General features: G+C 48.6%; 5 protein-coding genes across 5 annotated transcripts; 3 read left to right on the top strand and 2 right to left on the bottom strand.

Moving 5' to 3' along the window:
- Positions 1-1,016: 1,016 nt before the first annotated feature.
- On the top strand, positions 1,017-2,831 carry J7T55_000221 (uncharacterized protein; the record flags this gene model as incomplete). Its single annotated transcript, XM_053133837.1, has 4 exons — positions 1,017-1,073; positions 1,129-1,386; positions 1,725-1,987; positions 2,066-2,831. 4 exons carry the CDS (start codon positions 1,017-1,019, stop codon positions 2,829-2,831), a joined length of 1,344 nt encoding a protein of 447 aa, XP_052988418.1.
- A 1,403-nt stretch (positions 2,832-4,234) lies between these two features.
- J7T55_000220 (uncharacterized protein) lies at positions 4,235-4,728 on the top strand (the record flags this gene model as incomplete). The annotated part of the gene is made up of 2 exons (XM_053133836.1): positions 4,235-4,316; positions 4,385-4,728. The coding sequence occupies 2 exons, from the start codon at positions 4,235-4,237 to the stop codon at positions 4,726-4,728; spliced, it is 426 nt and encodes a 141-aa protein (XP_052988417.1).
- Positions 4,729-7,525: 2,797 nt separating this feature from the next.
- J7T55_000219 (uncharacterized protein) lies at positions 7,526-8,796 on the top strand (the record flags this gene model as incomplete). The annotated part of the gene is made up of 2 exons (XM_053133835.1): positions 7,526-7,592; positions 7,682-8,796. 2 exons carry the CDS (start codon positions 7,526-7,528, stop codon positions 8,794-8,796), a joined length of 1,182 nt encoding a protein of 393 aa, XP_052988416.1.
- A 2,265-nt stretch (positions 8,797-11,061) lies between these two features.
- J7T55_000218 (uncharacterized protein) lies at positions 11,062-12,272 on the bottom strand (the record flags this gene model as incomplete). The annotated part of the gene is made up of 3 exons (XM_053133833.1): positions 11,062-11,645; positions 11,720-11,914; positions 11,972-12,272. The coding sequence occupies 3 exons, from the start codon at positions 12,270-12,272 to the stop codon at positions 11,062-11,064; spliced, it is 1,080 nt and encodes a 359-aa protein (XP_052988415.1).
- A 2,038-nt stretch (positions 12,273-14,310) lies between these two features.
- Positions 14,311-16,186, bottom strand: J7T55_000217 (uncharacterized protein; the record flags this gene model as incomplete). The annotated part of the gene is made up of 4 exons (XM_053133832.1): positions 14,311-14,484; positions 14,777-14,802; positions 15,298-15,797; positions 15,975-16,186. 4 exons carry the CDS (start codon positions 16,184-16,186, stop codon positions 14,311-14,313), a joined length of 912 nt encoding a protein of 303 aa, XP_052988414.1.
- Positions 16,187-16,595: the final 409 nt, after the last annotated feature.

Below are 16,595 nucleotides of genomic sequence, written 5' to 3'. Positions count from 1 at the left end.
AGATATGATAAGTTAGAGGGATGACATTATACAATCAACGAACTCAGAAGCTCGTTCTGACTTTTAAATTATAGAATTATAACTAAAACATTGGTTAAATAATTATTACAAGAGGCACATAACGAGGCAATGCTCTAGAGTCTTGCTTATTACTGTATATTTCTAAAGAAGACCATGTCTTGCCATGGAACAAAGAATAAGAGGGAAGGTTGCCTCCAATGGCGATCAGCTTTTAGGAGCAGAAGGCCTTGGGGCTGCAGGTCTGTGCGCAGCCACCTCCATGCACACGTCTGCCTGCCCGCCGCGCCGTCACACCAAATGGAGACAAAGGGAAGGAAGGTCACTTCTAATAATTATAAAGCTTAAACACTGAAAGCAATGTGGTTACAAGTGGCCTGTGCGCACTGCCTGCCGGCTGCCAGCCGCCAGCCTCCGGCCCGGTGCATTGTAACATCAGAGTGTATCTCTAACCCCCTCCCCGGCCGCGACTTTGTGAACCTCTCAAAGTCTGTCTCCCTCTCTCTCTTTCATTGATCCGTCGACTGCACAATAGGAAGCCCCTCAGTCTGATAAATCGACTCGAGAAAGTAAGCGCCTAGATTGTAGCCTTGACGAACTATTTGTACCCGTGAGTGACTACGCTGCGGTTCACCCACTGCTACGCCAGCAGTGGATGAACGTAGGCAAACCTATCGGTAGGGGTGTAGAAGTCTGGTTCGTGATAAGAACTTAGTTCTGCATTCATGAATCAAGATCCTGGAAAATAATACTGCGGGACTTGATGCATTTGAATTTTATATGGGCAAGGAATTCTGGCTTCCGTGCCTGCCCAGGTGATAGCAGCGACTCTGCCACATTTTGTAATTAATCTAAATTATCACCAAATGGAGCTTAAAAAGTTCGACCTTACGCCCGTGTTTCCTGCCAATAACGGCTGTGTAGATACATCTTATCACTTGGCTGAGGTCCTCTTTTTCACAAGTAAAGTCTCCATCGTCGCGTTCATTGTCTGAACAATGTCCTCCAAACAAGCAAGCATCCAAACCGAGCTGTCATTCACGACATTTCACAATGTGAGCTGCCCTTGAATCAATAACCCAGCCTTTTCACAGAGATTCATCCTTGTAGATTATTGATGGCCAGCGACGTGGCGCCGAACGAGCGGTTCGCGGCGTTAATCCTGCTACTGAAGAAGAATTGTGGGAGGCGCCCATAGCTACCAGAGCAGATCTCGACGATGCTGTCATTGCGGGCAAAAGGGCCTTTGTGTCTTGGTCTCGAACTTCCCTTGTGGAGAGAAGGAAATGTTTGAGCAAGTTCAGGGATCTGATAGAGAGGTACAAAGATGTTCTCTCACAGGTCATCATGGCAGAGACTGGGAAGACGGTCAGTCTCACTTGCTTTTGAAATAATACTCCTTTCCGAAACAATGCGTTCAGTAGTACAAAATGATGAGCTAACGGACACATAAACGATAGCAAAAAATTACAGAAGCTGAGCTGGTACTAACAATGGCTCAACTAAACTGCAATTGTATTTTCCGTCCTTAATTTCCTGTGTCTTTGAAAGTCCTATTAATTGTTTGAGGAATAGTGACCCTTGAAATACCTGAAGAAGTTCTCCAAGACGATGAGACTGTGCTAACCGTTCGACGGTATTTTCCTGTTGGAATTGTCGGTGCCATTTGCCCTTGGAATCTGCCAGTTGGGGTAATGGGCATCAAGATATTCCAAGCCATCATTGCGGGGAATGTAATCATCTGCAAAAATAGCCCATATTCGCCGTATGCGGCATTGAAGTTCTGCGAAATCGCTCAAGAGGCCTTTCCGCCGGGTGTTATACAAATCCTAGGCGGCAGTGATGATATGGGTGGTTGGCTGGTTGAACACCCGGAAGTTCCCATGATAGCCTTCTCGGGACATACACGCACAGGTAAGAAGATCCAGGAAATGGCGGCGAAGAATCTGAAGAGGTTGACGCTTCTACTGTAAGCCACTGCTCTCCCCTCTAATAACCTTATCGTTTTTCAGTGGCACGGCTCTGATTCGCCATAACAAACTTATAGCGCCGGTAATGACCCAGTGATCGTCTGTCCTGATGTGGAGGATATCGAAAAGGTGGCTAAGGAGGTCGCGTTGTCGACGTGGTTCATCTCCGGCCAAGCATGCATCGCCACCAAGCGAATCTATGTCCACGCCGACATCCACGAACGTTTCTTAGAAAGTCTCCTCAAAGCTACGAGACAGACGGTTGTCGGCTTGTGCGCCAACTCAGACGCCTACATCGGCCCCATCCAGAATGTTGACTTATTCCGCCGTCTAAAGCGCCTCGAACAAGAATGCGAGACAAAAGGCTACAACATCGTCCTGGATGGCAGGAACCGTGATTCGGCGAAAAGTCCACAGGCTGTCGATGGCGGGATTGTGAACGGCTCCTTCAATGACTGTCCTGAAAAGGGATACTTCTTCTATCCTACACTCGTCCTTGACCCTCCACCCGACTGCCGCCTTGTAACAGAAGAGCAGTTCGGCCCTATCGCCCCGTACCGACGTTGGACTGACGTTGAAGAGGTAATCAAGGAAGTTAACAGCTCGGAGTACGGGCTGGGAGCGACTGTGTACTGCAAGAGTGACGATAGAGCTGTTGAGCTGGGCAAGAGGATTCAGGCCGGTATGGTCTGGGCCAATTGTCATCCCAGGGCTATGGGACCGGAACCTTACGGTGGGACCAAGCATAGTGGATTTGGTGCCGAGGGCGGCGAGGCTGGCTTGAAGTGTTTTATGAACCCACAAACGATGTTTATGTTTCGATGGAGTATGGTGAAGGATTAATCATCTGCATATTTAGATGGTAGTCTAGGGTGGAACACCGATGAACTCGTTCAATGATTCCCATTTCTACTATATCTCAAGGCATCGTGGTGTTTTGTTTTCTTACATTATAAACAGAAAAGCCAACCGCTAGCATTTGAATATCATGAGCGCGTGTCTTTCCCCAGTTTTCTATTACAAACACCGAAGCTGTTAGTCAACACGCAATGCTCCAGACTAAAGGTTGATTGAGACTTTATGGGATTATATGAGTCTTGAGGTTGTGTTGTTTCTATGTACACACAAGCCCGAGGTTGCTGGCCCAGTACTGTAATATCCAAATCGCTCCTAGCTCACTGGATCAGCGAGCCCGAGCAGCTGTTGCACTGGCCGACAGCGAACCGCGTAAGTGAAATCGTGATTGGGATAGTCTTAGGTACACAAGTAGCATTCCCGCCAGTGTCTCTCACACAACTCAGTGGGAACGTTGCCTCGTACAGCGCAAGGTGGCCCTGACACGAGGCGCCCGGGATGAACAAGATGCGTCCTTGTTCGCCAGGAAGAGCACTTTATGATGCTATGTTAATTTCCATTAGGCTTTTACACACAGTTATAACTGTTCGATCTTGATCATATTTACAGAAAATCAGCTTTTCAGAAGTTACAGGAACGAGGATCAATTTATATATCACTCTGTGTTCAAGCCATGATTGCGCCACACAATGTAAATACAAAATACGCCGTTTTCTGCGAGAGTCGACGCCATCATGATTTCCAGGCCTAGCATTAGCTAGACGCAGGATTTCCTGTCAGCGTCTACCCACCGGCGTTGGCGTCGTGCCAAAGATGCGCAGTAGCCCAAGGAACCAGGGAGGGGACAAGGGGGAGGAAGGCCTCATCCTCCGCCAGTAATTACTGCAACAAGGCCTTCAACGCCGAAGAGGATTATGCTCTTAACCGACCTGGGCATGGTGTTGGTGATATTGTTGGTACTAATTTGTGTTGTTGGTGCTAGTTTGTGCTGTTGGTGCTGCAGCGTTGCGGCGTGGTATGTTTTCACGGAACTGATTGATAATGCATCGTTTGCTTACGGCATACACCGCCGGTGCCTCTGCCGAACTGGCAGTACAGATCATCCTTCGCTGGTATATCAAGCTGCGGGCCACCGCCGCGGTCGTTTGTTGAACCCATCTCGCCACAGCCGTTTCAAAGCCAATACCAGAGCTTTCCACTTTTCCTTGAGCTGCAATTCTTGGCAGCACGACCTCTTTCACTTGCACCAAGTGCGTCTCTGCACCTGCTACCAACCCTACTTAGTGCTTTCAATCAAGCTGGCTCGGCTGTCTCGGTCACAATTCCTCAAACCTCCCGGCCCAACCCGATCCCAAGTTGTCCCCGTCGCCCGCCGCTTCTTCTCCACCAGGATGGGTGCTCCCGTCATTTTATGCGGCAAGACCGAGTCTATCGGCAAGGGTGTCATTGAGACCCTGAAGCCAGAATTCGATGGTATGTTCTCTCACGGCGTCCAATCTTGGCCTGGCGACCCGCTACAACTCGCTGATCCACTTCCGCAGTTATCCACTTCGTTATGACTCCGGAGAGCGGCAAAGAGGAGATTCCTGCTATCTTCCGGGGTGAGATCCCCCTTTCGGCTGACTCTAAACTGGGTTCTAAAGACTACTCACAAAAGCCGGTTGCCGTAATCCTCGGCGGCGGTTATGATGATGCGGCCACTGAGGTGATGATGGAGGCATCTAAGGGCATCCATCCTATCCCCTGGCTGCGACCTGACTTGGGTATCCCTGCTCCGCCACTAGGCCCCGAGTACGGTAACGCGCTGGTTGCACGTATTAAGGAGAAGTTGGCTGCGATGGAGAAGGAGGGCACGATGAAGGAAGAAAAGGTGATTTGGTACTAGAATTACGCTAGTTCCTCCGCATGGAGTACTTCAGCAGTCTCTGGTAATTGAATTGTCCAGGCAATGCCTAATTCGACTGCCAGTCCGTTGTTCATTGTGACTTGCCTCAGATTTGGTCGGAATCTAAACTGGCAGCTCAGCGAAACACCTACGTGGCGGGTCGAATTATCCGCTTGCTCTTCTTGCTTTTACCTATGGATGTAGGTAGTATGAAGGTATGTACTTGCCCATGTGCTCAGGATCAGCAATCCCATGAAGTGCTGATGGTGTGGAGAGAAAAGCTCCCTGGATAGCTGGGACCCATCAGTTCATCGTAAATAGTTTACACCGACCCGTCCAGAGCATTCCAGGTATCCGGAGCATTCCAGATGTCCGGAGCATTCCGGGTGTCCACACCTTGAGCACAGAATAGCACTATCGGCGAGTCCTTCGCCTTGTTCGCACCGTGGGAACCCCAAGGGGGTTGCTGCTGACATCTCAGGAGCGAGGAATTGAGATCATCCGACACGACCATAACTTCACCTATATAACGATGTTGGCGGCATAGTTCAGATAGTTCATTCCTTCCGGCGCCGTTGTATTGTAAGTCACCGCCAACAAGCGCCGAGGTTTGGAGTTTCAATCCTGACGATCTTTTCGCCTTTCAAACACTTCTCATTGCAACGGATTATAGATCATCTACGCCTGATATTGCAGCTGTTGGTTGCAAGTGGGCGCGGCGCAGCGATGGCTACGAAGGCGAAGTGGGGCGTACAGAGGACACACAACTCGCTATTGAATAGCATTGCGTACCATCACGGGAGGTTTGCCCTGTGCGGCAAGTTCCATATGTATCTCTATAGGGGTATAGAACAGCCCACAAAATAATATGAGAGAGGAGTCGCTTCCAATAGTGACCGTGCAAGGGGGACCACGAGGTTGACAGGATTTTCCCCCGGCCCACCTACTATCCATCGTTGTGATGACGGGTTGGATTCTCGACGCAAATCGGCTAGTAGCTGATTAAAAATGCACTCTACTGATGAAGACATATATCCGTGGGCCCATCTTCTGTCATCGATCCTTCTTGAAGGATGACATTTGCATTAGTGCTTTTTCACTTGGCTGCACCTCCTGTTTGCTCTGGCTCAAAGATCGTTTAGCGTGTGGGTTATAGAGGCTCATTCCGAGTTGTCTATGATGAGCTTTGAGTATGTCGCCAGGAACATGTGTTCCGTGATCATGAGATGATGGGCCTGTGGGCAAGTAACATTGCGAATGTCTCTCGGTCGAAGTCCGGGCCTCTACAGCGGCCTTGACCCCCAGCAGGATCCGCGTGCAGGATACTTCCAGCTTTACCTTGGCATATCGGATTTCGCTTGACCGGCGTGGAGCTAAATTGGGAAACCTATAAAATTCGGGCACTTCGATATGAGTTGATACATGAACACAGCGTTAGAATCCACTGCTAGCCCCGCAGTGCCCATACCCGATCCTCTGGATCTTGTTGGGTGTATGTTGTATGGGTTGATATCTTGAGAGTTGTTGCACGATGTAATACGCCCTCGTTTTCTTTTCATCTTGTTATCACTGTCAGCATTGACAATAATATCACTATAATTCACAGTGGGGCGACGAAGTGCACAATGACCAGCTGTCTTTTGCATCAAGATCCAACCTCGGCGATTTGCTTGTGGTATGTAGTCTCCTTCTCTTTTATCCGGGATCTCTTAACCGAGCCCTGTTTGTGCACCACAGATACCCGGCTGTAGGATGAACTTTGCCGTGGCCAAGAAACCTCTCGGGCGGAGTTCAACATCCTTTGGGCTTGCCAAGCTGCTGCCTTGGGTCTGCGAAATTGAGTTGACTAAGGAGGAAACCTGGCCCCGAGATAATCACTCAGGAAATGTCACCCAGCGCTTCTCGCTAGACCGTACTTCTCATCTCGCTGGCCAATCTTCGGGGTTTCTATCACATGGACTTCCGCTTTCTGGAGGACTGGTACTCCACTGAGCAGTCTGGCAGTATGGTACTTTTGATTCAATACTTGAGCGCCAAGAACAAGAGTTCTAATATGAGTATCTTAATGACAGCTTGATCAAAATATAATTGGAAGCCGACGGAGCCCTAAAAGTGAAACCCTGAGAAAATATCATTATTAAGTTATGATCTTTTCCTTTATCTTTTGTTTCTTTATTTTATCTTGTCAACAAGACTATAATGAGAGATAAGATGAAAAGAGAAAATATGGGAGAAGGAAAAGGGCAGGGGGAAAAATGAAGGGGGGGGGGAGCAGAGTAGAGTAGAAGAAATATTATTTCTTTAACCGCTTTAGTATTATTATTTTTATTCAGCTCTATTATTTTTATTTATTAATTCAAATTTACAGAAAATGGGGAAACATTTGTGATCATTTTTCCATTTTCTCTTTTTCTAAAAAAAATATTTGTAAGATGTATGGATAAGTTAGGAAGAAAATGTTTATTAGACAGATGCGTATATTATTCAATTATTGAACTTTGAAGAGATATTATTTAAAATACTAACAAATCATGATTTGATCCAAAACGGCGCGACAGTGCAAGAATATTTCGATACGTACTGTGTATGCGAAGTTATTAATATGCAACGATTTTTGTGCCGAGGTGTCTTTCCATCGTCACTCCGCTTCGGAATGTAACCATGAATATGCTGTATCCTCTAACCAGTTGCCTATTCGTATTTAGTGTCGTTGATACAGAATTGCAAACATTTAAAGCGTGCATTTCTCCGCAGACTTGAGCCTGGTAATTGCTCATCGGACATCTAATCCCGCCAGATGACCGGAATCGCACCGAGAAAGGTCACATTGCAACACCTCAACAAGATCAGACCATGTGTCCGAAGTCTCTCCTGCTGGCCTTAAATGCCGGCGCAGCTTGGGCTTACTACACCTCCTCCGTGCCAGCAGCTTTCAGCTGAAACATTACTGGAGCTACGTGGGCCTACGTGGATTACAGTGATCCAGCTGTAGCTGTGATCCCCGGTACCTTCAACCGATCTATCTTTGAAGCGCCTTTCCTGAGCGAAATTTCCGACGATAAGCAAGCTGCAGCGAATTCTTTCCTCAACAAGACTGATTTTATTGCCTATGACGAGCGTTTCTTCTCAATCATCGGACCTGAGGCCACAGTCACACATTTGCAAAAGCTGACCACCGACAATGTCCATGAAGCCCCATGCTGGAACCCTACGACTCGTGAGCTGCTGTTTACAGAATGGGGACGTCCGAGCCTACAAAACGGCACTCATCGTTGGCAGTACTTGCTCGACGTGGACGACAACGAGTTGCGGAATATTAGCACCGTACCACCCACCACTAATCTTCATGGATGTGTTTTCTTCAAAGGCTCATACTTCGGTGTCACTGATGGGGGATCCAACGAGACTGGGACAGTGATCAAGATCGACCCGTCAACTCTTGAAAAGACGGTGATTCTCAACAACTTCTATCAGCAGCCTTTCGCCGGATTCAATGACCTCGAAATTGATCGCGCCGGCAACTTCTGGATCACAGATTCATGGAGTGCTTGGGGGCGTGACCTCAGCCCGTTCACCCCACCTACGCTTCCATCCGTTTATTTCGTGAATGGAACCAATATGCGCCCTCGTGTCAGCCATATCACCGACGGAAACACGAATGGAATTGCCATCATACCTGATGGATCGACACTTTATCTCCCAGACAGTGGCGCGTCCGAGCACAAGCCAGTCGCTCGCAAAAACCCTTACAACAAACGTGAGATATCCGCCTTCGACGTGTCTGCCACAGGTGGTGTTTTGAGCAACAGGAGGTTACTTAACAACCCGATAAGCTACTTTTACGACGGGATCAAAGTCAGCGGCGAAGGCTATATCGTTGCTGGGGCAGGGGACGGGGTTGATTTCATTGACCCGGTTGACGGTATCACCTTGGGATCGATCCGGCTGGGCGGTGGCAACAACGTTGCAGTGAACGTTGCTCTGGGCGAACATGAGATATTTGTAGTGGGTAAAGGTGGTGTGTGGCATGTAAAGAATGTTGCGACAAAGCTCATTAGGGATTGGTGATGTTTTTCGATTTTATCTTCCACAAAATAAGCAGATACGGTATCGTTATTTGTCTGAACTTATTATACATAACTTAAAAAGAGCTAACTCTCGACTTTTGACAAACAAGAAGTGATAACCTTCGGCGGTTTCCAATAGCCGGTCCCTGGGATCAAAGCTTAACCGACGTGCATATAAATCGATCTCAACAAATGAGGGCTGCGGGGTTGAACGGCCCCTAGCAGTAGCTTATCTTATCAACCATCGTCGCCTTTGCTTTTCTCTTCGATAGGCGAACCTTCACAGAATTCAACAAAAAGTATCTACAGCCAAATCGAGCCTTCGTGCCGTGACGACGTAGGGACCGTCTCAGAAATCTCAGAATTCCTGACCTTCTTCTTACCAAAAACAAGAAAATTTATCCGTTGCCCCGGGAAAACAGAAATCATGGGATTGGCCGATAACGTCGCGGAGGAATGGTTTCCACCTAGAAATGCTCCTACGCAGGAGCAAATTGACACAGTGAGTTTCTACAATATGACACTAGGTGGATACTATAGCACTGGGACCACATAGTGCATAGCATCCCAAGCTCTGACTCTATTTCCAGAATATGGCCGTTGCGTTAGAGGTTCAGCATGCCTGCATGGTCCAGCATAACAAACCCCCATTTGCCTGTATTCTCGTTGCACCGGATCACAAGACGGTGCTTCTTAAACAGCACAATGTTTCCTATATTAGGCACGCAGAATCCACCCTCGCTCTTTCAGCTGCCGACCAGTTTCCCCCAGGCTACCTCTGGCAATGCACCATGTACACCACATGGGAGCCGTGTGCAATGTGTGCGGGAACAACATACTGGGCGAATATTGGAAGAGTCATCTATGCGGCAAGTGTGCAGCAGCTCATGGAGCTAACGGGTCCTAATAATGCAATGAACTTTACTGCAGAGGATAGTTGCGTCCAAATCTTGCAGGGCAGCCAGAAGTATATTGAAACTATGGGGCCTCTGGATGGTTGGAGTAGACGCATTATGGATGATGCGGATTGGTTCTGGAGCAAAACAAAGGCTCGAGTTGAAGCAGCTAAGAATACTTTCTAAGCAATGTGCCGGAAGCAATATCCTTGACTAAGAAGTTTATAAAACGTTTTGATTACTTTATAGAAGCTGCGGAACGCTGCAGTCTTTGTCTAGGAACTGTCGAGATGACGCAAATGATTGCGAAGGAACATCTGCAAATAAATGGATTTCCTTCAACATGTAAAGTAGTACACTTCCGAACTCATTACTGACGTTTCTTACAAATTTGGAAATATCGAACTCTCAACCTGAGAAGCTGTAACGGTGTTGCTAGCTTTACGCTGAACTTCATCTTATGTCATCATCAGAGAACCCACGTCAAAGCATTTATTTGAGTAATGACGGAGACGGTGGACTTAACCCACAAAGTGTGATTGCTCAGGGCCGCTAGGAAATGTTTCACTCGACCCAGTTCCTATAGGTGGTATCGTCAATGCTGGGAAATCGACCAAATTGTAGAGAGGGGATGAAGATGAAGACGCGTGGCATAACCTTTCAGAACGCTGTTCGACCGCATAAATTACGGAAACCGAGAACATATGGTTGCGTTCGAGGAAAACTGGAATACCGGGTCGGTGAACAGCTCTTAGAACCAGGATATGGCTGAATCGGTGGAAGTCCCTATCGCCCTATCACTCAAGAGCATAAACAGAACCCGGAGCAGGTCAAATTGGAAAACTACAGCCACACCATGTTTTATTTAGCACCGTTCTCATGCAGCGGGCTGAGCTTGTAATGCTCGCGGGTGATTAAGTATTCGAACCCTCCAACTCTCACACCGAGCTTGGCTTTGTTCGTGGATGCTTCTAATGGTATGAAACCATGACAAAGGGCAGGTATGAGATCCATCGCAGTAAGCCGGCTTTGGAGTTGAACTTGTACGTTGAGCCGGATCAGCAGTATAGGTACAAATAATTCATTGGCACGAATTTCCATTACAGCCTGCCTTGTCACGAAAACTCGAAGGCTGACCGAGCGCTTTCAGCCCAAAGAATATAAACCCTTACGAACAATATGGTTCTCTCTTTGAAACCACAGAATCCTCATTACTTGAGCATATTGACTGTACAAAGAAACTTCCACAGTACACTGGCACTGATTCAAGCTCGTAGTCTGGCACCGTTGCGTCCACTGCTCGCTTATCAAGACCTGGTAACGAGTGTAAAGAAAAGGTCCAAGTAGTCTAGGGACATATGTCTTCCGCTCTAACCTGCTAAGGCCTTGACAGTATGAGGCTGTGACTCGATCAGGGACAGCACCTCGTGGTCATCCCACGCAGCCACCGTGCGTTCGCATAAGACATCCACATGTTCCTTAGACTGCAAGCCGTACGGACAGATGACCCAGATACAGTTCGCAATAAACGACCTCCGAAATTCAATCATCACCTCCTCATCCTCCACAGCAAAGCGCGGGCCACCAAACCGATGCAGTGCATCAAAGTAGCAGCCCAGCACGTGCATCTCATTCCGACGACGGTCCTCAATACTGAGGGCGCCACACATGAAATACGCCACGTCGTGGAAGCAACTTCCGACATGGACAGCCGACCAGTCGAGCCAGCGAGGTTCACCCTCAGCCGTTAGGTACGTGTTTGCCACGTGCGTGTCGCCGTGCAGAATGGTGCGGAAACGTGGATTGCGAGTGGCGAAGTACTTGTCGTGCAGCCGATTGAACCGTTCACCGTCCATGAGGTCGTTTGGGATGACCGGGCGACCGGGATCTTTAGTAATGGAAGACCAGTCCTTGCATAGAAATTGCATAGACGAGTCGTAGACGTTGGTGGCATCTGGATAAGATTAAGTGGTTACACGGGGTCCAAGCAGAGACGAGAGAAAGAGCATGTTCGACGAGTTTACTTACATGGATGATCCTCCACCTTGGCTCCCCAATACTGACCGTGCAGGCCCGCCAGCTGCTCAACGCCCCTGATGACTTCTTCGACGGACCAAGCTTCGTTTACAGCCCTGAAGGTACATCCCTCGGCGTTAAGGTCATTCATGATCGCGATACCTTGACGCTCACTGGAGCCGGCCCACCAGCACTTGGGATAACCCACTGCGAAATAATGGGTCAGCCGCGCAAATTATCCTGAGAAAGGTCTTTACTACTTACTATTCTTTATGCTGGGTGCCATCTTAGTGTAGAACTCGGCCTCACGCTGGGCGAGGGTGATTGTCCATGGCTGAGCTGCGATCATATCAGGGTCAAAGACGCCCTTCATGCAGATTTGAGTTGGCCTTTCTGTTCCTTCGTCATTGCCACAGTACGAAACGTTGAAGAACAGTTTGGTTTCTGTGCCGTATATAATTCTTGTCAAATCTAGCGCTCTGATCTCGTGCCCCAGCTTGGAACCGAGCCAAGCAGTCGTGATGTCCTCTGGAAGGACGGGAAGTTGTTCCTGGTCGGACGCCATTGCAGCTCGGGGTCTAGGAATGGATCAGAAGATTAAAGAGGAGAAAATCATGGCTGAGCATATTGGTATCACACATGCACTTTGCTTACTGGCTTGCCCCACCAGACTATGGTTATTGGTAATCGGCATCGACCTCTGCCGCTTCCAAGCTCAGATGGCCTGAGGTAGAGCTCGCTTACCACGGATATACGGCCATCGAGCTACAAATGTGGTAATCGATCTCACCCGCATAGCATCAGAGAGCAGCTTTCAGGATGCTGATTGGAGGAAACGGTTTTTGATCAATCGTGAAAAGTCTTCCAACTCATTGGCGTATCAAGAATACGACGAGTCTTTTCTCCCCTGCAGACAGCCCCATTCATATTTCCTAATGCCACTCCAGGCTAACAGGCATATTGTCTGGCCCATGTTCAGCCAGGTCGATTTTGTCGACAAAAAGTACAAAATTCTCAAGATCCGCATCCCGGCCGAAGTTGTGAGTCCCATCTGCCGCAATGGGTGTCCCCCGCTGGCATGTTAATGAGTATAGATTTGGAAAATGGAATTCTCGATAGACTTGGCGTGGATGGCGTTTTTTCTCTCTTTGGCAATCGCTTGCAGATATCACACGATCTTTTGACCGAAAGCGGTATCGCCAGTATTGTGACAAAAGTACCCGTCATGGCAAAGAAATACCTCCTTTAGGAACTTTGCAACAATTGTAGGGCGTTCCATAGATCCATTAGTGTGAATATCACCAAAGCCTACTTGTTGAAACAAAGGATTCAGTTTCTGATAGCATTATAAATGGTTTCGTTATAGGGGCCGTTGATTAGGAGGACGCGGTCGACAGTTAGGCCATGTGCAGCAATCTCTTGATGTTCGCCAACCTTAGGTCATATCGAGTGCCACAAAGTTCACGTCAATTTATATAGAGCGTAAAATCGCATGCGACATTGCTCTGGAAGCACGTTCTCGTGATAGACGTTCTAGAAGCCGCGGTGGGCAGCTACATATTTCTGACTTGGCTGGAGAGTGCGCCGAAATGATTGTTCAGCATATTCCTCGATGACGGCTGGGACATTGGTGCCGCGGGGGGGGGGGGGCTAGGCGGTTAGAGCAGTCAAGGAAATACTCCAGGGTGTTCTCGGAAGCTGCAAGTCTAATGGATCTGTGCAACGGCCTGGACATGAACGTGACCGGAGTCTTGACACTATCACTGGCGTAACGATGGGCCGACAAAGCCACCGTACAGAGGGTTGGGTGAAACCAAGAAGCGTGAATGACTCGGTGCCACGCAAGTGTCTGATATGCTTCTCATTGTAAGACCGGTCAATGTGATTATACATTGCTTAGCTAGACTCCCTGCTACCTTGTGAGTTAAAATACCACGGCTTTAGTGTCACACTATACAAGATTTTGGGTGTTGAACGGAACTCTATTTCCAACTCCTATGACGGTCCTGTCTCCGTTGGAAAGTGTCTTTCACGTTACTAATTATAATATCAAGCTGTGTATATCGTGATAACTCTCTCTTCCTCAGCCAAGCTCGTTCGACCTCCCATACCTCTTCCTTCTCCTCGTCGTCACCAGACTCCAGAGCCGGATCACTCTCTCCCAGTGCAGGCACATACTTCAGAGACTTCCGTTCGTGAGCACCAACGATGTCTCCGCCGAAGACGAGAAGAATAATTGTTGAATACAACGATCGTCTTGAACTGAAGACATCATCTTGACGCCGGTGCTCTGATGGCAGCCAGCCCTCTTGGGCCCAGATGCTAGTAACTCTCTCATCCTCAGGCCCCAAGGCTGCGATCGGGAGTGCAAGCAAAGCCTATCGAAATGGATGCCTCGTATGAGGATGGTAATATTTGACGTTTCAGGCGCCGTTGCGTTGTCCACACAAAGAACCACCTCGTCTCTGATTTGGGCAATGTCCCCAGCTCGTCGGCCGCGGTACGAAGGGAACATTTACCATGTGGCCGATGTAGCACCTCTGCGCACTTGTTTGATTGGCACAGGCAGCCACGAGCGATGAATGTATAGACAACGCTGTCTTCTAGTGCAGCGAGAGGTCCACGTTTAATGTGCTCATTGATGTCAGCCTGTGCATGTCGAGAACCGCAAACATGTGGTACTGCCCGTGCCCGTAGTATACGGGCAAGGGACGGCTCTTTTCTTGGTCAACGAACACCTCTAGCATGCAGTCCTGCTCCTCGACAACAAAGAAGTCCTATTCAAGTACAAAGTCACTGTTGCCGTTTTTGACAGGTCTGTGATGCACATCCTCTAGGGCCCGAAAATTTAACTTCAGCAACCAAATTTCGGTTCGTGACAGCCGTGCTGCGATTTGTAGGCTGATGACGTAACTAGTTGATGGTTTGCAAAGGAACATTGCTGCTAGTAGATGGCCCTTCATGACCGAAGGTGAAATGCGCGAGGAAAGCGAGCGGCATTTGTCACGTATCGATTTAATCTTGAAGTAGGGTGGGCCATTCGGGGTTTTTCGGTGGGAATTGGCTGACCGAGAAAGGTATTGGATTTTGGAGCACTAGATGGGCGTAGCAAAATCAAATCGCTATGATTCCGATTTTGGTACTGTAGCCAAGGAATTTGAATTTACCAGTTGAGAGGTTATGTATCCCCCTATCTAAGCCCTTATTTAATATGAAAGTGGTATTTGAAAAGTTTGCATTCCTCAACTTGTCGCTTCGTAGAATTGAAAAACTGTGACACCGACCTTTGGTTACTTATACGTATGACTTGGGCAAGGCTTCAAGTTGAACTTAGAATGCCTAGAGCAGGTTTCACAGCCAATTAAAATACTACCTCCGCATTTAAATATGCGAGATCTTGCTATATGCACCGCTCTTCTTTCTTTTCGAGAGGACTACCTTCAGCACCGACGTAAACAGTAGACCCGCGACCATAATTGCAAAAATTGATAGGAAAGGCCTCTGTGACAGGCCCAAGAGCAAGGCACCGAGCCCGGGTCGATTTAGCTCCGCCAGCCTTTGCCTGGGACCGCAAGTCCCACTAAACATACGTTCACGATCGATTGGGCACTCGTGGTTGACCTCAAGCGACTCCCCCGGTTCAGGGAACTCAACGCAGCTGCCTTTGTTCGCAGTCCAGCAGCCGTTGCCGTTGTTGGCTTCGAACATGAGCGGGGCCTGGTTCCACTTGGCCGCCAACACGCTGTCGTCCCTACTGATATCAAGGGTGTGCGGCGTGTCCAGCGCCCTTCCGCCGAGGACCATGATGGGCGCGCAATTCATGAACATCTCGGGCACCGACCAACGGCCATACCACGTCCAGGCCATCACGGCCCTGCCGAGCGGCAGCCAGTCCGGAATGGTGAAGTTATAGATGTCAGGCAGGAGTGTGGTGGCGCTATCGCCGTAGTTGGTCTCGGTCAAGTTGCGGATGGGACAGCCCCCTTGGATCGAATGGATTACTCTCCAAGCGGACCTGACTGTTGGCTTGAGGTCGTAGGTCACGGAGATCTGGCAGGACCCGCCTCCATGTGTCGCGCCTCCCATTGCCCTGCAAAGTTGAAGTGACACACACACGTTAGCCAATCATCTGTCTAGACATGCGGTTCGCCAGCACTTGGAGATCAGAAATTGGGTATGCAGGCGATCATGATGGTTGTAGGGGAAGGATCCGGGCAAAGGCCATAGTAGCGAGAAAAGAGGGAGTGGCACGAAGAGAGAAACTCACTGTAAGTGCTGCACTGAGCCTCGCTCCCATATGTTCATGATGCCATTTGGGGCAAAGTCTTTCTCTCCGTTGCATGGCCAGTTCGAACCATCTTTGTTCATCGGACCGTTATCTTGGAGCTGGCTGGGGAAAGGAATTGGTTGCTGCATCAGGGTATGTCCTCCGACCTGTGTGATCAGTGAGGCTACCAAGATTATCCACGGCATAGCCATATTCGTTTGCTGTGGGCTCAAGTGAGCAGACCTACCAGCGAGGTCAGGCTTCAAGACTCCAGGGCCTTGTTTGAATATATACAATAGTCGAAGGAAGAAATGCGTCGTATGACTGTCTCCACCTCGTAAGGTAGCCACCGACTCAGGCCCTGGAAGCGGTGAGGGTAGCAAGGCGTGCTACTCTGCATGAGAAAGGGGAAAGAAGGTTTTCGCCAGGCTATAGCTTGCTCCTTTTAACGCCGGTATGCTGGCCCCAGAAGGCTTAACAACGTGATTACCAAAGGGTAATCAAATCAAACACAAATGAGAGCCTGTATCATCTAACATAATAAGTACATAAAGACGATGCCATTAATATGCGGACTAAGAATCAAGGTCGTGACCATCAATGAGGATACTTGTAGTAAGC

This window comes from Diaporthe amygdali (genome assembly GCF_026229845.1).
Source record: "Diaporthe amygdali strain CAA958 chromosome Unknown NODE_39_length_394161_cov_64_078529, whole genome shotgun sequence".
Lineage (NCBI taxonomy): Eukaryota > Fungi > Ascomycota > Sordariomycetes > Diaporthales > Diaporthaceae > Diaporthe > Diaporthe amygdali.
Note: the sequence above shows the minus strand (reverse complement) of the source record. Positions and strands in the feature narration are given on the sequence as shown.